This window comes from Staurois parvus, unplaced genomic scaffold (assembly GCF_062004578.1).
Source record: "Staurois parvus isolate SC_StPar_1 unplaced genomic scaffold, SC_StPar_1.0 ptg000475l, whole genome shotgun sequence".
Classification (NCBI taxonomy): domain Eukaryota; kingdom Metazoa; phylum Chordata; class Amphibia; order Anura; family Ranidae; genus Staurois; species Staurois parvus.
The window spans coordinates 7,922,669-7,944,826 of NW_028318271.1; the positions used below are offsets into that span (position 1 = coordinate 7,922,669).

Genomic DNA, 22,158 nt, shown 5'->3' on the forward strand with positions numbered 1-22,158 from the left:
ATGCATGATATAAGATGGCATATAAAGTACATCTAAAGTCTATCTAAATAGCTACCGAATTCAACTACTACTCTGATGCAAAAGACTGAAAAAGTAAACAAAAAAAGGTTTACCTTCTATAACTGACCCAAATCCTCCATTTGTGTCTCGCACGCTCCCCTCTGACGCTGCAGCTCACAGTGGGAGGGTTTTAGCAACATGGGCAGTGTTGCCAGTCCAGAAAGGTGTGGCCGGGTGCTGATTGACAGGCTGCAACATCTCATCACACGGGCACAGCCAATACATCGTGACAACGTTGCTTTGAATTCAGCAGCAGTACCATAGCAAAGTTACCCTATCACAAAAACATACTTGAGATGAACTTCATTGGAAGCATTGACAGATATTTGTGGAGCATTGCATGGCAACAATACTGAAACTATAAATACAGATGTGATTACAATTAAAGCGGAGTTCCACCTGAAAAAAAAAGTCAGCAGCTACAAAAACTAGCTGCTGACTTTTAAAATACAGACACTTACCTGTCCCGGGGTCCAGCGGTGTCCTCACCACTGGTGGTTTCACCGGCCGTCTTTTCTCCCTGGCACCGGCATCTTCAATGTGGGCACCCGACTGTGACAGCTTGCGGCTTCCCAGCCAGGTGCCCACTGCGCATGTGCGAGAAGCGCTGTGCTTTGTGAATGGCCCTGTAGTCTTCTGCGACCTGTCACCTAGGCGATCGCAGTGGAAATGGTAACTGGGGACCATTCAAATTTGGGTCTCTTCTGCAGTTTTACAAACATGGCTGCCTGTTCACATGTGCAGCTCAGTGTGCTTACCTGGCACACTTCAGTTGTGCTGGAAAGGCTGACTCCTGTGTGCATGCGTGGGATGACCTCATCCTCTGCAGGCCAATCAAGAGGCTGAAAATCTGGCAGTTGGGAGAAGATGACAGTAGTCTGTGAGGGATGTAACTGCCGCGTTGCTGGAAGGTGGAGGAGAGTATACGGGGGTGGGGTTGGAATAATGAGGGGGGAAAAAATGGGAAAATCTAAAATTGCAATGAAAATCATACATGCAGTCTGCTTTCATGACCCTTTTGTCTGTTATCCACATAGGCCATGCAAGGAAATATCAAATATTTACTGTACTTATTTTTTGTTGCAGAAAAACAATCCGATGATTTTGGTTGTGGGAAATAATGGAAAGCTTGTTTATGACCATCAGAAGTAAGTTTTTCTGGGTGTGGGTTTTTTGTTTTGCTTGAAAAGTGATTCTTGTGTAGAAAATTTTAAGGCCACATTCACAAGGGCAATTACCTCCTTGCCCCGTACAGGGCCATCCTTTACCAACACATTTGGGGATCCGCACCTGCATGTCATGTAGAGACACAGCGACTGTTCAGCTGCATATGCCAATAGACACCGGCACGGGAATACACGGTGCACCTGTGCATCCCCTTGCCGGTAAACGGCAGCCCTGCGCGGGACACAGAGTTAATGGTCCAGTGTGAATGGGGCCTAAAGAGCGGATACAGAACGGCAGCTAAACGGGCAACTTGAACGCATTACTGTTTTACCTGCCAAAGACTAGGAAGTAACATTTACTTTATTTTTTTTACTACAAATTATGTGTTTTGATAGTTTTGTGGTCCATTGAAGCATACTGTATCTAAAGCCACAAACAGAAATGTAATATATTCCAGCTTATAGTTTTCTTTTTTCAAGCGCTTTCCTTTTATTTTTCTCTGTTGCTTCTGCCAGTAACACACTGCCTATCCTACGCTGTCTCCTGACTTGGACTACAAACACCCCCCCCCTACTTCTACCTCCATGAGAGGTGCTCTTTAGTTTACAAAAAGAGAATTTGGAATTTGGAAGGCTGCCAACATTTAGATTTCAGTTCAGTGCACAGGAATTTGCAAGGGCATTAGATTTCTGGCAGGATCAACAGGTATCAATATATACAGTCATGGCCGAAATTGTTGGCACCCTTGATATTTCTCCAGGAAATCATGTATTTCTCACGAAACGTATTGCATTAACACATGTTTTGCTATACACATGTTTATTCCCTTTGTGTGTATTGGGACAAAACAAAAAAAGGGAGGAAAGAAAGCAAATTCGACATAATGTCACACAAACCTCCAAAAATGGGCTGGACAAAAGTATTGGCACCCTTTCACAACTGCGGATAAATAAGAATGTTACAAGCATGTGATGCTCCTGTAAACTCACCTGGGGCAAGTAACAGGTGTGGGCAATATAGAAATCACACCTGAAAGCAGATAAAAAGGAGAGACGTTCACTTAACCTTTGCATTGTGTGTCTGTCTGTGCCACACTAAGCATGGACAACAGAAAGAGGAGACGAGAACTGTCTGAGGACCTGAGAACCAAAATTGTGGCAAAATATCAACAATCTCAAGGTTACAAGTCCATCTCCAGAGAACTAGATTTGCCTTTGTCCACAGTGCGCAACATTATCAAGAAGTTTGCAACCCATGGCACTGTAGCTAATCTCCCTGGTCGTGGACGGATGAGGAAAATTGATGAAAGATTGCAACGCAGAATAGTCCGGATGGTGGATAAGCAGCCCCAAACATGTTCCAAAGACATTCAAGCTGTCCTGCAGGCTCAGGGAGCATCAGTGTCAGCGCGAACTATCCGTCGACATTTAAATGAAATGAAACGCTATGGCAGGAGACCCAGGAGGACCCCACTGCTGACACAGAGACATAAAAAAGCAAGACTACAGTTTGCCAAAATGTACTTGAGTAAGCCAAAAGCCTTCTGGGAAAACGTCTTGTGGACAGATGAGACCAAGATAGAGCTTTTCGGTAAAGCACATCATTCTACTGTTTACCGAAAACGGAATGAGGCCTACAAAGAACAAAACACAGTACCTACGGTAAAATATGGTGGAGGTTCAATGATGTTTTGGGGTTGTTTTGCTGCCTCTGGCACTGGGTGCCTTGACTGTGTGCAAGGCATCATGAAATCTGAGGATTACCAAAGGATTTTGGGTCGCACTGTAGGGCCCAGTGTCAGAAAGCTGGGTTTGCGTCCAAGATCCTGGGTCTTCCAGCAGGACAATGACCCCAAACATACGTCAAAAAGCACTCAGAAATGGATGGCAAAGAAGCGCTGGAGAGTTCTGAAGTGGCCAGCAATGAGCCCAGATCTAAATCCCATTGAACACCTGTGGAGAGATCTTAAAATTGCTGTTGGGAAAAGGTGTCCTTCCAATAAGAGAGACCTGGAGCTGTTTGCAAAGGAAGAGTGGTCCAAAATTCCGGGTGAGAGGTGTCAGAAGCTTATTGATGGTTATAGGAAGCGACTGATTTCAGTTATGTTTTCCAAAGGGTGTGCAACCAAATATTAAGTTAAGGGTGCCAATACTTTTGTCCAGCCCATTTTTGGGGTTTTGTGTGACATTATGTCATATTTGCTTTTCTGCCTCTGTTTTATATTTGTTCCAATACATACAAAGGGAATAAACATGTGTATAGCAAAACATGTGTTAATGCAATACCTTTTTTGTGTGAAATACTTGATTTTCAGGAAAAATATCAAGGGTGCCAACAATTTCGGCCATGACTGTATAGCTGGGCTGGCATGTGGAAGAAAGAAGCAGCTCAAGAAGTTAATCTGTTCATTATTGACTAAAGACATGCTGATAGGAGCAAGTGCAGTGACAGAGCTCATCACTGTGCTGCTTCTCCTTTTCACTGTCCGATCCCACAAAGCTCAGTCCAGGATAACCTGGGCTCAGAGGAAGTGAGTTGGATGCTGGATTTCAGATCGAGGACATCTAGCAGTAGAAGCCTCTGGATTGAAGATGAACATTGTAAGCAAAAGGCTGATTTTATCATGTTTTTTAATGGGCTATTTTTTGTCTTTTTTTTTTTTTTTTGACTAGGAACCTGCTTTAAGTGTTTCTTCAGGGTGCAGATAGCTTGGCTGGCCTCCACCAGTTGTTGGTGTTCACTAAGCCTAGGTTCACTTGTGTGTGTGTAGGGACCGTGTGCATAATCCCGCTCATTCCCGACCCCCAGAAAAATAGCACTGCTCTTTAGCATGTGTGGGGGGGTGCCATTAATTCTTAACCGCCACCGCCCCCTATCCCTTTAAGAAGTTCTAAATGCTGGGAGGCAGAGGCGGGCATTCCAATTATGTGAGTGCTGTGATTGGCAGTCACAGTGGTCACATGATCAGAAAACTCACAATCACAATTATGCATTTGGGGATTTTCCCGCTAGTTGCTGTGCTGGGAGCGTGCTTTCAAAACAGGAAAAATACTTACATAGGGCCGCATACATACAACCTCTTGCTGTTAAAGCCCACCTGCCGAGAGGCTGCATGTATGTGTACCTCTGGCGGGAACCAGTTAATGGCACCCCCACAACATTGGCAGAATGACGTTTTCATGTGCGCAAAACTGCATGGTACCATTCGGTACTTTTAAATGCGCTTTTAACAAAAAGGTCAGGGGCTTGTTTTCCCCGCATTGCTCACAGCTACAGCAGCCCATTCAAATGATGCTCTGCTTCACGGGAGATGCAACTTTTATACCCCCTATCATGTTCAGCTGGCAGTACCACCGCTGAGCTTGACACATTCAAGACTGTGCAGGCCTTACTGGGTTAAAACAGGCACTGAGGAGGTGCTATAGCATATCCTTACCACCTGTCGTATATCTCTGAAAAGCAATCCACCAGGGATCACTTTTAAGCGGGGCAGCAAGGTAGGCTGCATATGAAAACTTGGCCTAACAGAAATGGCACTAATAGGTGCTTTGTGTATATTTGCAGCGATGGAGCTTCGCAAGCACTGTCCTATTGTCAGAGAGATTTCCGAAACAAACCTTATCCAGTTCGAGCAAAGATCACCTACTACAGGAAGACTTTGACAGTGAGTATTCCTGCTCATGGTATACGTGGCTTTTGGTATAAATAAACCCGCTTTATCTTTTCCTTGAACACTTTCCTGTCGCGCTGTTCCTGTAGGTAATGATTAACAACGGCTTTACACCTGACAAGGACGACTATGAGCTCTGTGCAAAAGTGGACAATATGGTTATGCCCCAGCAAGGCTTCTTTGGGATATCTGCAGCTACTGGAGGCCTGGCAGGTTGGTCAGATATATATGTGTGTGTGTGTGTATTGGGATGCCTGCCTTTACACGCACATGAAATTTACTGGCATCCCAGTCTTAGTCTGTAGGGTTCAATATTGAGTTGGCCCCGCCCTTTGCAGCTATAACCGCTTCAACTCTTCTGGGAAGACCGTCCACAAGGTATAGGAGGGTGCCTATGGGAATGTTTGACCATTCTTCCAGAAGCACATTTGTGAGGTCACAGACCAGAAGGCCTGGCTCGCAGTCTCCACTCTAATTCATCCCAAAGGTGTTCTATCGGGTTGAGGCCAGTCAAGTTCCTCCACCCCAAACTCGCTCATCCATGTCTTTATAGACCTTGCTTTGTGCAGTCATGTTGGAACAGGTAGGGGCCATCCCCAAACTGTTCCCACAAAGTTGGGAGCATGAAATTGTCCAAAATGTCTTGGTATGCTATTGCCTTACTTGACACCGACTGAACGCAAATATGTGGCCTCTCGGCTGGGCCTTGGCGCCGAGCAGCCATATATTTGCGTACCATTTGAAAACACATATGTGCTGAGAGCGCACACTCTGCCTGCTCCCAGCACATATGTCAATGTCTTACAGAAAGGTCCCGATCTCCCCTTGCGACCGGGACCTTTTCCGATCATGTGACAGCGAATCACGGCGGTCACATGACCCTAAAACCCCTCCCTGCCTACCGGCGTCTGAAACCCCTTAATGGGCTGGGAGGTGCCGGCGTGAAGAGGTTAAAGGATAAGTTCACCTTTGGGAACGTGTCACGCTTCACCCGTTTTTACGGTGGAACATGTACCATGTTCCCATTGCCACAGCCGCCGCCCTAACCTCCCTCTAATAGTACGGGGAAACTTCTCCCCATACTTGCTGTCAAATTTGAAAACAGCGCGGCTGTGTGCAGCACCGCCCACACGGCCGCATCATTCATTCACGGACTTCTGTGAATGAATGAACGGCAAGTCCCTACAGCCTTATAAGGTCCGACAGCTTGTAGTTTTCAATGGTGGTAGTTCATTGAAGCTTCCTGTCAGGATATCTGCTTGCTTGTACATCCTCTATGGCAAGCAGATATTCTGACAGGTCTGCAGGAGACCTGCATGGCATTAGCGATCTCCTAGATTGTAAGCTCGAAAGAGCAGGGCCCTTGACTCCCTCGTGTTTTGTTACTGTATTGTCTCATGTTCTGTCCCCCACTATAATGTACAGCGCTGAGCAAACCTTTTAGCGCTATATAAATACTGTATAATAATAATAATCTGATCACTGGTGCAATGATTTACAGGCTCCTGCAACCTATAATGTACATTTTTTTCACCTGCAAACAAATGTGCATTTATTATTTTTGTCTAAAAGGTGAACTTATCCTTTAAGACTTCTCTTCACTGGAACTAAGGGGCCAAGCCCAATCATAGTACCCTGGCATACCCTGTTTTAATACCATAAAACCCACACCATAATCTCCTCTCCACCAAACTTTACACTTGGCACAATGCAGTCCAGCAAGCACCCTACTGGCAATCGCCAAGCCCAAACACGTCCATCGGATTGCCAGACAGAAAAGCGTGATTGGTCACACCAGAGAACACTTCTCCAATGCTCTAGAGTCCAGTGGCGGCGTGCTTTACACCACTGCATCCGGCGCTTTGCATTGCAGTTGGTGATGTAAGGCTTGGATGCAGCTGCTCGGCCATGGAAACCCATTCCATGAAGCTCTCTACACACTGTTGTTGTGCTAATCTGAAGGCCACATGAAGTTTGGAGGTCTTTAGCTATTGACTCTGCAGACAGTTGGCGACTTCTGCACACTGTACACTTCAGCATGCGCTGACCCCGCTCTGTCATTTTAAGTGGTCTACCAGTTTCTGTTGTTCCCAGTTGCTTCCACTTTGTTATAATCCCACGAACAGTTGACTGTGGAATATTTAGTAACAGGAAATATTACGGATGGACTTATTGCACAGGTGACAACCTATCACAGTACCACACTTGTATTCACGGAGTTCCTGAGAGCGACCCATTCTTTCACAAATATTTGTAGAAGCAGTCTGCATGCCTAGGGGCTTGATTTTATTGGATTGCTGCACATAAAAAACTTTTATTGTTGACAAATCACCATAAAATGGGGTGATCCAAAAAAATGGACAAAGCCGTACATCCTAGTGTTCAACAAACAGTTTCAGGCTATTATGTTAACGCCCTTCTTCAGATCAGAACACATCTTGAAATACAAAATGCTTTTTCCTTAATATATATATATGTGCTTTTTATAATAGGTATTTATATCTACATTCCACATCTTTAATATGGGGATGTTTCTTCCTGACAGAATTTTCACTCTTAAGCCACCACCTTTATTAGAAGATGTTCATCTGATGTGCATTCAATTTGTGGTTAATTACATAATTGATTCCAATGATGATGTATGTATATATTGATCTATCTAGCATTTTGTATTTCAATATGTGTTCTGATCTGAAGAAGGGCATTAACATAATAGCCCGAAACTGTTTGTTAAACACTAGGATCTATGGCTTTGTCCATTTTTTTTAGATCACCCTTTGTATGGTGATTTTTCAACAATAAGTTTTTTTTGTGCAGCAATCCAATTTTCTTTTTTCTATATATGGCCTTTGGGAGGGCCTGATTGTTATGCACTGTGATTGATCATCCTTGTGCACTCCACCCATATTACTGCTATATATATAAATATATATATATATATATATATATATATATATATATATTTATAATTTTTTTTTCCCCTAAATTAGATTTTATTTTTACAAGAATTTTTCCGTATAAAGACTAAGTTCACCTTTTCTAACATTTACACTCGTATCCAGGGTGTAACATGTTACTCAGTAAGGAGCCTCCTCACCCAACACCAAGTGTGTCCTAAAAACAAATGATTTTGCTAGCATGCCTCACCCCCCAGCATCTGAGTAAGCCAGAAATTTAAATTATTATTATTATTATTATTATACAGTATTTAGTTCGCTCAGCGCTGTACATTACACAGGGGGACAGAACATGTGAATGAACAATACCAATACAATGCAAAACATGAGGGGATTGAGGGCCCTGCTCTTTCGAGCTTACAATCTAGGAGGGAGGGGATGGTGGTACAGGAGGAGATAGCTGTGGGGGATGGAGTGGTAGGAGGAGTGGAGGAGGTTGGCAAGTTAGCAGGGGGTGGGGTAGGCTTCCCTAAAGAGATGGGTTTTCAGGGTGCGCCTAAAGGAGAGGAGAGTAGGTGATAATCTGATGGGTTGGGGTAGGGAGTTCCAGAGGATGGGTGACACCCTGGAGAAGTCCTGGAGGTGGGCATGGGAGGAGGAGACCAGGGAACTAGAGAGAAGGAGGTCTTGTGAGGAGCGGAGTGTGCGTGCTGGGCGGTACTTGGATATTAGGTCAGTGATGTAGTTCGGGGCAGTATGGTGGACAGCTTTGTACGTTAGCGTTAGGATTTTGAATTTGGTCCGTTGCTCAATCGGAAGCCAGTGGAGGGAATGGCAGAGGGGGGTGGCGGAGATGGAGCGGTTGGAAAGGTGAATGAGTCTGGCAGCTGTATTCCGGATCGACTGAAGCTGGGATAGCCAGCGGCGATTCCTCTGTTCTGACTTTTGCTCTGATGGGGATACCCATTATGTAAGTAGACTCTCTGATGGGGATATCTGATGTAGACATATCATGTAAGGTGGCACAATGAAAATTAAAAAAATGTCATTGAGTCACAGCACAGATACAGCATTCAGATCTGATATTGCAGCAGGGAGTGTCTATAGCCATTATTTCATACAAGAAATAAGGAGACATGGTTACAAGTGAATGCCACGTATCTTTATACACACTCTGTCCTCTTGGATGCCCTACAGGAGAGAAAAGCATTTCTAGTTGAATATGTAGCTTTGAAAAAATCAGGTCAACTTTTTGTTTTGTGTTTATTATTCATCCTAACTTTTTTTCTTTTTTTTTCCTTTTTAGATGATCATGATGTCCTGTCCTTTCTAACTTTCCAGTTAACGGAACCTAGCAAAGAGGCAGTGAGTGTTTCTTTTTTTTTTTTATGAACAAAACTGTTGGTATGGAATGTATTTATTTTTTTTCAGAAAACTAGAAATGTGTCATATTTGTTGGAAAGGGTTTTTTGATGATGGCAACAGTGTACTATGTTGGCTTGCCCTCTGGGGGAGCATGTGCAGGGTGATAATGCAGAACAACAGGGAGATGAGCATTTTCTTAAAAGTTTGACAATGATTTGAAACTACATTAACATTGTGAAGTCTATATGAGATTTCAGTATTTGATTTTTACTAAAATATATGTAAAAACCCAATGTGCCACTCTGCCTCTAGTCATAGCAGAAGTAAAAACTGACTGTATTTCAATGCTGGGGACAGGCCTAAGGGCTGGTCATAAGGGGCATACCCTTAGCAATTTTCTTCAGAAAGGAGGTATGGGTAATGTGTTCACTAGACATACCTCCATGCTGTCTCCTGAAAGATACAGCTCTCCAAAAAACACAGCAGTACTTTTTCTCACTGTACTGTTTCTTGTCCTTGTTATAATTTAAATTTAATTAATAATTTAAATGGAATTAGCAGTCATTTGAATACTAGACCACCAGTTCCACTAAAATTCTTGTATGGACCTGACGTAGGCTAAAGATATCTCGTGTTTCCTTCACAGTTTTGTGAGATCTGTTCCAAAGAGAGGACAGCACAGAGGAAAGTCTAATTAAAGGGGAAGTAGGGCCAAAGCTCTTTTGGCCCTACTTCTCCTTTGGGTCACAGGAGTACACTTAGTTCTACACTCCTGTGACCCGTATTCAGCCAACAAGGGGCTAAACTCCACTGTTAGCTGACGTCACCCAGCCTGTCTGGGGTCGGCAGGGATCCCGACTTTAATGTTGGGACCCACCCAGATTTTTGACCGGCAGCTGGCTCTACCTCTCAGCTCACAGCTGACAAGCCTGAGGTAGCCACTCCCCCCCACAGCTCAGCACTCCTGTGAATGCTGAAGGGGCAGAGCAGAGAGCCGGTGACTAACAGTAACAGCTCTCTGCTCATTGAAGATCGAGAACTGAGTGATTAGCAGTCTTTGATCACTCATTTCATAGTCTTAGAGGTGTGTATGTGTAGGGTGTTTGTTTACAGATGCAGCATTGAACCAATGCTGCAGCCACCTAGTTGAATATGCAAGTTTTTGTTTTTTGGGTTTTTTTTAATTCCGAATTTCTCGTTTGACACATTACTCATACCATCTTCAATTCTTTCTGGAGATCATTCCTTGAGCTCTCCTTAAATAACAATGCACAGAGTAATAATGTGACTTTTAATGCAACCAGCTTCTGTTCTGTGTATGTGGATGGCCAGAATTCTGCTTGACATGTGGACCGTGCATTTTGTATGGTAACCTGACATAGATGATGTTGTTTAGCCTCCAGCTGATGGGGAGATCACTAAAGAAGAAAAGGACAAATATCAAGAGGAGTTTGACAACTTCCAGCAAGAACTTGATAAGAGGAAAGATGAGTATCAGAAGGACCACCCTGAGCTCAAGGAGCATCCAGGTATGTATTCTAACACACACTGCAGATTTATCAGCGCTCTACTATACCGGAGAACCATTTACTTCATTGACTGTAAAGTCACATGCTTTATGCTGTTGTATTCTGTTTTGCATTTTGGTCTAGAACCATGCATTGGTTGATCTTAGTATTGTTACTGTTATACTCTCCCTTGCACTGCATGGGTTCAACACACTTTTGTTTTTCTTATTATTAGGGTACCATTTTAAAGCATTTTTACTTACCATATCCCTTGCCACCACAGGCTTCTCCTTTCATACGACTGATCCTTAAAGCTTCTTCTCTTTGGTGCTCTCTTTGGCAGACATTTGCAGCTGTTCTATCATTATTTACAATGTTGGGCTCACAGTCCTGCATTGTAAGTGAGGATGTTAAATTCTTGATATATAGTACCTCCTGCGCTATTATACCGTTAAAACGCTAAGCAGCCAGCACTTAAGTGCCACAACCCAGGCACCAAACACAGTCAAAAAATGGAAAACGTAAAACAGTGCAGCGCTACAAATTCCTATAATAAGTGAACATATAATATATGCTAATCCAATATATCTCATCCCTTGTAAGAATATAATACTGTGGTCACTCCCAGTGACATCTAAAATACTAAGTACTTGAGTGTTCTAATAAGTGAAACACAACAACTCTTCATGCAGGTGCTCCAAACTGAGTGTGAATCCACAGTGACAGGGGTGCCCCCTCACCTTCCTGCCCTGGCCCCTCAGGACCAATGAGCTAAAAGTGCCTCTTTATGTTCCTCCAAAACCGTGGAATCTTCCTCAACAATAGTGGTGGGACTCTCCTCCTCTGGTAGATTTTATATCCAGTTAATACCTCCCGGTACTAGGACAGGTGCCTCTCCATAAGCATTCCCAGTAAAGCAAAAAGATCCAACATAGTGTAAAACCGTTTACTTTATTAAAAAGCCACACTACAGTTTTCTACTCACATTTATGCAGCTATTCATCAGCGTTTTGTTACACCACACCATAGGTGTACTGCCTGTGTGGATCCTAATAGGGTGCACCAAGATGGCACCCACGCCAGATATGACGTCACTGTGCGGTCCGTTTAGGCCCCTCCCACTGGCGTATCTACGCGTTACGTCACGATTGGTGCACGTGACTTCCTCAGGATATCCTGACAACTGTAGTGTGGCTTTTTAATAAAGTAAACGGTTTTACACTATTTCGGATCTTTTTGCTTTACTGGGCATGCTTATGGAGAGGCACCTGTCCTAGTACCAGGAGGTATTAACTGGATACAAAATCTACCAGAGGAGAGTCCCACCAATATTGTTGAGGAGGATTCCACGGTTTTGGAGGAACATAAAGAGGCACTTTTAGCTCATTGGTCCTGAGGGGCCTGGGCAGGAAGGTGAGGGGGCACCCCTGTCACTGTGGATTCACATTCAGTTTGGAGCACCTGCATGAAGAGTTGTTGTGTTTCACTTATTAGAACACTCAAGTACTTAGTATTTTAGATGTCACTGGGAGTGACCACAGTACTATATTCTTACAAGGGATGAGATATATTGGATTAGCATTTATTATATGTTCATTTGTTATAGGAATTTGTAGCGCTGCACTGTTTTATGTTTTCCATTTTTTGACTGATGTTGAAATCTTGCCCTCAACTCAGAGCATCAGAGAAAAAGGGATAGTCAGGCTGCCAATGGAGCAAGGCATAAAAAGGGCAAAAAGGAATAATTTAACCTTTGCAGTGTGGGAGAAGCCCCTATACATGGGTTTATTTTGGTCCAGTTCCCAGAGATCAGTTTTAGAGACCCCCTAAAAGTACAGTTCCTTGGGTGTTACTAAGATCAATATCAACTCTGTTGTCAACTCTGTCTTTAGTGGATGATATGTTCGAATCAGTCAATGAACGAGAGCTCAGGCAGGTCTTTGAAGGCCAGAACCGTATCCACCTTGAGATTAAGCAGTTGAACCGGCAGCTGGACATGATCCTGGATGAACAGCGGAGATATGTGAATGCAGTGAGCGAAACCATGGCAAAGACAGGAGGAGGAAAGGAGGCACAACAGGTACAGTTAGAATTCTGTCCTTTGGATACTGAAGATATTGCCATTGAGTCATCTGACTTTTCACTTAAAGTATAACTAAAGCTAAAGCAATTTTTTTTTTTGGATAGAGTTGAGATGGATTACAACATCTTTCAGTTTTTATTGTCTGTGCCCCCAGGAAATTCATGCTTTCTATTTGTCCTGTTTACTATTATCATTGAAAGTGAAAGTAAACAAAATCCCACATTTTGTGTTGTCCGCAGAAAAGTAATAGCGGGGAAATATTCCAATGGGAACACTAGTTCTGGTGACCTGAGGGTCTCCAAGAAATTCCTTTTAATTTGCAGGGATTTCCCGTCACTTCCTGTTTGGCTATGGGACAGTAAGTGAAGGGAAATTTCCGCAATGGGACACATTTGGTAAAATAATTATCTTGCAGGGGTTACTACCCTCCCTTGCTCTATCCAAAATGGAAAAAGAAAGTTTTGGTCATAGTTCTACTTTATTTATGTTAACCTGACTTGGCCTAATTAGTGGCAACAACCGTCCTGAAGAGCAGCATCATGTGGTGCCTGCGAGTCTCTGAATTTATCCCTGTGATGCCTCATGGTTAGTCCTTTGGGTGTTCACCGACCCTTGCTTTTTTTATTTTTTTTGCCCCTTCCTTTTCTTTTCTCTTTTATTTTTCATTTCAAAACCCAATTTTAGTGGGCAGCGGAGTTTTTGACATTTAACAGGTGCATAACAGGTAATGAGGCTTAGTGCCAGGAAGGGTGCTGCTTAAACTTATATTGGGGAGAAGCAAAAGCATTACATACATCCAGAGCCTAGGATCAAAGGGGGTACACAGGGACTGATTTCTGACACAAGACACTGTAGGGTTGCTGCATTAAAGCACTGTTACTTTAGGCATTTTTTTGGCCACGTCAGGATCACTTTTATCTGAATAAATTCTGGCCTGTTTCATTACTCAATATTTATAAAGTGTCTCTTAATGTTTAATATTTTCTTTTCTCAGGCCTCCCAGCAGGAGCTGGATATTCTGCTTAATGGGCAGAGGGAGGTATTAAAGCATGTCAGTGACATGAGGTAAGAGACATTACAATGAAATGGTCACCAAAATTGGATATATTTGGCACCCACACCCTAATTTTACTCTTGTTTAAATTCGCATATTTTAAGATCATTATGCTACTTACTCGTCCTTTATGAGGATATCCAGGAGCCTCAAGTGTATCCAGATGTGCATAAATGACAAAAGGGCTGATAAGTCTATTCAGTCAAAGGGTATAGCCTTTAAATCCACAAAGCCATTCTTTCTTGCAGATATCTTAAAGTGGTTGTAAAGCCTAATTTTTTTTTTCCAACAAAAAAGATGCTACACGTTCCTGCTCTGTGCAATGCTGTTCAACAGAGTGGTCACTTGCCTCCTTTGGAGGCCCCTGCTGGTGCTATCCGCTCCTACGTTCCTGCGTGTGCTCATGCTCCCAAGCCGGGCTGGGTGCATCCATAGACACACACGGTGTGACACACCCCTGCTACCTCTTCACAGAATTTGATTGAAAGCTGTAGGAGTCAATGGCTCTCGCTGCTCTCGTGTCCTGTGAGATCAGGGAGTGAAGAGAGAAAACCTGCAGCCAGGCATGGTGTTGAATCACTGACAGGCTCTGGTCAATGTTGGGGGGGGGGGGGGGGGGGGGGGGTAGGGTAATAGTGAGGAGTTTTTACCTTAATGCAGTGAATGCATTAAGGTTGAAAACTTGGACTTTATAACCACTTTAAACAAGTAGTAAAACCTAGGCCCCTTTCACATGTCCGCTCTTCTCTAATCTGTAAGTTGATTCCCTGATGATCAGAACTGAATCCACAAGAAAATCTACCCATGTGCAAGGGGCCCCTTGGAGACAAGGATGTCAGTTTATCGATTTACAGTATATATATTTATACACAGTATATAAATAAAATATTTTTTTTTGTTCATACTAGCCTAAATACATTAAATATATATACACTTTATTGCCAAGAGTATTGGGCCAGCCCTCAAAATCATTGGATTCAGGTGTTCCAATCACCTCCATGGCCACATGTGTTTACAATCAAGCCCCTAGGCATGCAGACTGCTTCTTCAAACATTTGTGAAAGAATGGGTCACTCTCAGGAGCTCAGTGACTCCAAGCGTGGTCCTGTGATAGGTTGCCACCTGTGCAATAAGTCCATCCGTGACATTTCCTGGCTACTAAATATTCCACGGCCAACTGTTAGTGGGATTATAACAAAGTGGAAGCAACTGGGAACAACAGCAACTCAGCCACGAAGCGGTAGGCCACGTAAAATGACAGAGCGGGGTCAGCACATAGTGCGCAGAAGTTGCCAACTGTCTGCAGACTCAATAGCTAAAGACCTCCAAAATTCATGTGGCCTTCAGATTAGCACAACAACAGAGCATAGGAAGCTTCATGGAATGGGTTTCCATGGCCGAGCGGCTGCATCCAACCCTTACATTTTATTTATTTCAGGTACCTATATAGCGCCATCAATTTACACAGCGCTTTACATATATATTGTACATTCACATCAGTCCCTAACCCTCAAGGGGTGTACAATCTAAGGTCCCTAACTCACATTCATACATACACATACTAGGGCCACTTTAGACAGGAGCCAATTCACCTACCAGCATGTCTTTGGAGTGTGGAAGGAAACCGGAGTACCCGGAGGAAACCCATGCAGGCACAGGGAGAACATGCAAACTCCAGGCAGGTGGTGCCGTGGTTGGGATTTTGAACCCACGACCCTAGTACTGCCAGGCAGAAGTGCTAACCATTTAGCCACTGTGTTGCCCATCACCAAGTGCAATGCAAAGCTCCGGATGCAGTGGTGTAAAGCACGCCACCACTGGACTTTAGAGCATTGGAGATGTTTTCTCTTGAGTGACAAATTGCGCTTCTCTATCTGGCAATCCGATGGACATGTCTGGATTTGGCGGTTGCCAGGAGAGCGGTTTTTGCTTGACATCAGTGCGTGACCTCACAAATGCGTTTCTGGAAGAATGGTCAAACATTCTCATAGACCTTCGTTGACATCCGAACAACTTTTATGACTTTGCACAGACGTCAGTTGAAGAGATTGAAGCATTAACATGAGCCTCTCCTTGTCCAGATACAGCTTTCTCTCCATCTTGTCCATATGTGCGGGTGACCAAAAGAGGATCATGTGAGGAGTTAAAATACATATTTCTTTCTTTTCCTCTTTTTTTCACTGTACTGGGGTCTGGTGCTTTTTTGATGCTCTTTACTGTGTTTCAGTACAGTCCTGTGCAGGAAAAAGCAGCATGTTGTGCTTTTTTTTAAAAATTTTGTTTATGGAACTGAAAAGCACTGGAACGCACTGAACTGGTGTGAACTATGCCATTGGAACCCATATAACCTACTTTCAGTGCTTTTCTTGATGCCGAAAAAAGCACTGTACTGCATGTGGTATGAACTGGCCCTAAGGCAAAATGCTGGACTCTTTCTGTGCATATATTATTATATTTTTGTGTACTGTGAACAGACCTGTCCATTCCCATTGGGCAGCGCTGTATCTATGTAGGTCATCTGTGCTGTAAAGATTATCATAGTTTTGTTTTCTGCAATAGCTTTTGCTTTAATATTCTTTGATTCTTTTTTATTTTTTTAAGTGAGAAAATTAGATTTACCAGTAAAAGTCTCAAGCCCTGGTCTTATTTAATATTTACTTAAACTCTTCTTAATATCCCTTGGACAGATTAAACTCTTGTTTATGGTTATTCTTAGAAAAATGAACAGCCTTTTTCTTCCTTTTTGCTGCTCATATTCAATTTTCTTTTTAGCGCTGATCTTCCTGTAGAGAATTAAGTATTTTCCTTGTGCAGATTTGGGGATTTTTATTCCCAAATCGTCTCATTGGGTGCTCTGTCTGTGTTGATGCCTTGCTTAAGATTTAATAATAGCGGTTAATATCTAATATGTTTCTCTTAGGGATTTGTGTTTTATTATTTTAATCCTGGCATGAAGCCTATTGCCAATTTCGGCACGCAAATCACCGCTAAGCCTTTTGTGTTTATTGATTTCATTTATTTTCTAATGAAGGACAATATGCACTGTGTTTAAAGAACTGGGCTTAATTTTTTTCTCTTTAAGTAAGTGACTTTGCAGTGAACCTTCTGTTTCCTAGAACCATGCAAGGCAACAGCCTAAATACAATGCATGCACCTTCCTGTACCTGAACTAACCCTATCCCAGGGTCATTAGTGACACAGGAAAACCTGAACCTGAAGCACCTTAAAATGTGAATATCTGGATTTGCAGTAAGCGATATCCAAGCCCCTGCAAAGTGTTTAAAGTGTTTATCTGGAAGCACAGTGGCTAAATAGTTAGCACTTCCGCCTGGCAGTACTAGGGTCGTCGGTTCAAATCTCAACCATGGCACCACCTGCCTGTAGTTTGCATGTTCTCCCTGTGCCTGTGTGGGTTTCCTCCCACACTCCAAAGAAATTCTGGTAGGTTAAGTGGCTCCTATCTAAATTGTCCCTAGTATGTATATGTATGAATGTGAGGTTTCCTCTGGGTACTCCGGTTTCCTCCCACCCTCCAAAGACATGCTGGTTGGTGGATCCTGTCTAAATTGGCCCTGGTATATGTATGTATAAATGTAAATAAGGGACCTTGGATTGTGCGCCCCTTGAGGGCAGGGACTGATGTGAATGTACAATATATATGTAAAGAGCTGCGTAAATTGATGGCGCCATATAAGTACCTGTAATAAATAAAAAGAAACTGGAGAAAAAAAACCCATCTCATGCACATTTCCTAGGTAAAAATGCTGTAAGTACAGAAAAATACCTGTCAATCTTGCCAGAAAATACTGCGCTCCTAACTTCCTGTCCCGTGCCCTGGAATCCTAAGGCACCGTTATCTGTCCGGTCTGAGTTTTCACGTACTGAACTACGGAACACCTCCCCTTTATGTTCTGGAGATAAGGAAGGTGTTCTGTAGTCCAGCAGAACAGAACAAGGATATGGTTGGCAACTCTGCTTAGGTTTTCAGTGCAGCAAGAGGTAGTGTGTTGTCATCTCAATCAGCCCCAGGCAGGGCAGTCATCCAGTCAATCTGTTGCCCCGCCTGTGGCTGGAGGTCTGACAGGTGCTGGCTAGGTATGTGTGCTGCGGCCAAGCCCAGTGGAAACATGAAGCCCATGAGGTCTATTGATCATTACAGCCATTGAGGGAATGATGCAGGTCAACCGCTGTGATGCTCTGCAGGAATCTTTGCAGGGCTAATCAGGAGTTTGCTGGTTTCTCGGTGTACCAGCCAATCTATTTGGTGAATGATTTAGTACTATTGAAGGTGGAGGACATGGCTTACAGGAGAGCTTTTTTCTGCACTTCTTTTTTTCTGGATTGATTAATACTTTTTTGCAAGGGACTGTTTATTAATATTTTTTAATTAATTTGGTGGCGCTGGACTTTTTACTAAAAGAAGAAATCGGTGGATGTACTGTTGTGACTTTTCTGTTCAATAAGGTTTTGCTATGCTTTGATGTTTGTTATGCTTGAATGCACATATGTACTTTTAAGTTTTTTATGTTTTCAGGTTTTGTTGAAATTTATTAACTTTTTTTTTTTTTTTTAATATATTAGATAAGGTGATAGTGCTTTCATTTGCAATTAATTACAAATAAAGAGGTGAATATCTTCCCAGAGGGGACACGGACTAGTAACACTTGAGAGGGTCTAACCTACTTCTACTGTACACAAAAAAAAAAGGATGCACTTTAAAAATATAGTACTGTGAAAGTATTTGCCCCCTTCCTGATTTTGTATTTTTTTGCATATTTGTCACACTTAAATTTTTCAAATTTTAATATTATACAAAGATAACCTGAGTAAATACAAAGTGCAGTTTTTAAATGATGATTTCATTTATTAAGGTAAAAAAGCTGTCCAAACCTGTCTGGCCCCAACTCGATAAATCATGAATGAACTGTGATTAACCACATTTTTTGGAAAGCAGAGTTAAACTTCACTTGCTACACGCATGCGTGATTACTACCAGAGCTGTTGAATTGAGGAATTACCTAAATAGAAGACAAGGTGAAGCACACTAAAAGAGCTCAAAAAGCAACACATCATGCCGCAATCTAAAGAAATTTAAGAACAGCTGAGAATTACAGTAATGGACATGTATCAGTCTGGTAAAGGCTAGAGAGTCATTTCTAAGGCTTTTGGCCTCTAGGAAACCATGGTGAGAGCCATTATCCACAAATGGAAAAAACTTGGAACAGTGGTGAACCTTCCCAGGAGTGGCCGGTCTACCAAAATTACTCCCAAGAGCACAACTAATCATTCAGGATGTCATAAAAGAACCCAGAACATCTAAATAATTGCAGGCCTCACTTACCTCAGTTAAGGTCAGTGTTCAGGATTCATCAATAAGAAAAACTGGGCAAAAATGGCGTCCATGGGAGAACTCCAAGGCGAAAGCCACTGCTGACCAAAAAGAGCACAAAGGCTTATCTCACATTTACAAAAAACATCTTGATTATCCCCTAGACTTTTTGGGCAAATATTCTGTGGACTGATAAGACAAAAGTTGAATTTTTTGGAAGGTGTGCGTCCCGTTACATCTGGCATAAAACTTACACAGCATTTCATACAAAGAACATCATACCAACAATCAAACGTGGTGGTAGTGTGATGGTCTGGGGCTGATTTTCAGCTTCAGGACCTGAACGACTTGCCATAATTGATGTAAACATGAATTCTGCGCTCTACCAGAAAGTCTTGGGGAATGTCCGGCCAACAGTTCGTGCCCTCAAGTGCACTTAAGCAGCAGGGGTTTAGAGGGCAATTACTTTTTCACATGGGGCAAGGCAGGTTTGAACAGATTTGTTCCCTTAACAACTGAAAATTTATTTAAAAACTGCATTTTGTATTTGCTCGGTTTATCTTTATGTTGTAATTTTAAAGTTATTTTGAACTGAATCATTTAGGCGTGACAAATATGCAAAAAAAAAAAAAAAAAAATAAGGAAGGGGCAAATATTTTTTAACAACACTGATTATTACATTAATGATTTCACTTAAAAATGCACCCCGTTGGTGGTCCTTGAGTGCCTGCTTTGGGGAAGCACACTAGACAAATGTGAGATTCAAATAAAAATATAGGTAAATATGAATTGGTAAGGTGAAATCCATCCTTTTTTCCTTTTTTTTTTTTTTTTTTTTTTTTTTCTTTTTTCCTTTCTTTTTCTTTTTTCCTTTTTTTTTTTTTTCTTTTTTCCTTTTTTTTTCTTTTTTCCTTTTTTTTTTTTTTTTTTTCCTTTTTTTTTCTTTTTTCCTTTTTTCCTTTCTCTTTTTTCTTATCCTCCTTTTTGATTGTATTGGTTTATGCATTGGATATGCAGGTTTTGTCTAGCTGGGCTGAGACCTTCCTCCTCTTCCCCCTGACAACAAGAATGTCACATACATGCTGTAGCTGTTTTTTGTTTTCATCTCTGCAGTTGAAAACATGAAGCATCTGCAGTTGTGATTTCTTCAACATTTTTATTACACAGAATAAGCTTCTAAGAACTAAATTCCGTTACTGGGGTTAGTTTTTTTTCCCTTTGTGTCTTTTTTGCCAGAAGTAGAAAAGGGATTAAAATCCCCATGATGATAAATATTCCCGTTACAGACCTTAATCTCCTTTGCGACGAAAATAAAGTAACATAACAGCACAGCTGAGTGACACAAGCATATTGATTAAGCAGCATGTCTATGTGTGCTTATCCGATCACGTTACAGATCTGTGTAAACGGCCTGCTACCTAAACACTGTCTGGCCTTTAATTTGATTTTTGTGGCATAACAGTGGAAGGGGGGAAAACCCTTGAGCTTGAAATATTGCGGCACCAGCCGAGCGCATATGGGAAATGAGTTTCTCTTATGTTGAATGTAATCTTGGACGTTAGCTCTAAATCTTTTCTTATCCTTAAGCCTCTTCATTTCTTGCACAACTGCATTAATTTCTTTTGGAAAGCTTTGCATTTCTCGATCGTGCGCAATTCTTACTGTACAGAGGAAAACTAGTTCTCCTCGTCATGTGGAGCACCAGAGGAGGTGAAATTTGTGGTTTTTCTTTCTTTCTTTTTTCTTAAAGTGATTATTTAAAGTGACCCCATACTGAGAAAAGTGTTAGCTGGCACTGCTGACTTTCTGCTTTAAAATGTTAGTTTCTTGATTGTTTCTCTCTGCATCGCTTTGAGTCCTGGGCCTGAAAAAAAACAAGAGTTGCTATTCTTTATTAAAAAATACTTTACATGTCCTGTCAGAAAAAAATATCCTTTCCTTGTTTGATACATTTAGGTGTAACATACACTTGAAAAAAACAATGTCAGCACAGTGGCTACATGGTTAGCACTTCTGCCTGACAATACTAGGGTCGTTGGTTCGAATCCCAGCCACAGCACCACCTGCCTGGAGTTTGCATGTTCTCCCTGTGCCTGCGTGGGTTTCCTCCCACACTCGAAACACATGCTGGTAGGTTAATTGGATCCTCTCTAAAGTGGCCCTAGTATATGTATGAATGTAAGGAACCTTAGATTGTACGCCCCTTGAGGGTTAGGGACTGATGTGAATGTACAATATATATGTAAAGAGCTGCGTAAATTGACGGTGCTATATAAGTACCGGAAATAAATTAATAAATACTTTAATTTTGGATAGAGGAAGGGAGGCTTATAATTTTTTTTTTTTTTTTTTTTGTGCCATCTGGATCCCAATACGGATATTTTCCTTTACTTCGTTTCGCATAGCCAAGCAGGAAGTGAGCAGAAATCCCCTGCAAATTAAAGTAATTCCTTGGGGACCCCAGGTCACCAGAACTAGTGTCTCCATTGGAAGATTTCCTCTATATTACTTTTTTGAGGACAACCTAAAATTTGGGCTTTTCTTTTACTTTGACTTTTAATAACAATGGTAAATAGGACTAATTGAGCGGGTGAATCTCCCTAATATTGACACAGACGGCAATAAAAGCTGGTAACATTCTAGTACCTCCCAACTCTATCCAAAACCTTTAATCAGTTTTACATAAATCTTACATCATTTGTACGTTTGTGTATACTTGCACAATATGGCAGTTGCTCCTGCCCTCCCTCCCCAACATAGTTCCACTTTAAGGTCCTGTAGACAAAACGGCAGTATTTTAGGCTGCAGAGCCATGCGGCGAGGGCAGTTTGATGCGTTTTATATCACAACACCGCGCCCATTTTTTATCATTTTGTTTTATGTAAAGTGTACAGACAGGCACTTCATGTCCCCGCACAGCAGCATGGTGAAATACAGGACCATGCAGAGCGTTGTAATATTGTGCACACATCACACCACACTGGAATGCAGGGAGACTCAGAGTACTGAGAAAACTGTTGTTTTG

General features: G+C 42.2%; 1 protein-coding gene across 1 annotated transcript in view; it reads left to right on the forward strand.

Annotated features, from left to right (window-relative positions):
* LMAN1 (lectin, mannose binding 1) overlaps positions 1–22,158 on the forward strand; it is a 71,198-nt gene that overhangs the window by 30,630 nt on the left and 18,410 nt on the right. The window contains exons 4-10 of the mRNA XM_089689468.1: positions 1,147–1,208; positions 4,792–4,891; positions 4,987–5,110; positions 9,101–9,159; positions 10,556–10,688; positions 12,560–12,747; positions 13,745–13,815. Coding sequence (XP_089545594.1) covers positions 1,147–1,208; positions 4,792–4,891; positions 4,987–5,110; positions 9,101–9,159; positions 10,556–10,688; positions 12,560–12,747; positions 13,745–13,815 — 737 coding nt within the window. The remainder of the gene's footprint in view (positions 1–1,146; positions 1,209–4,791; positions 4,892–4,986; positions 5,111–9,100; positions 9,160–10,555; positions 10,689–12,559; positions 12,748–13,744; positions 13,816–22,158) is intronic.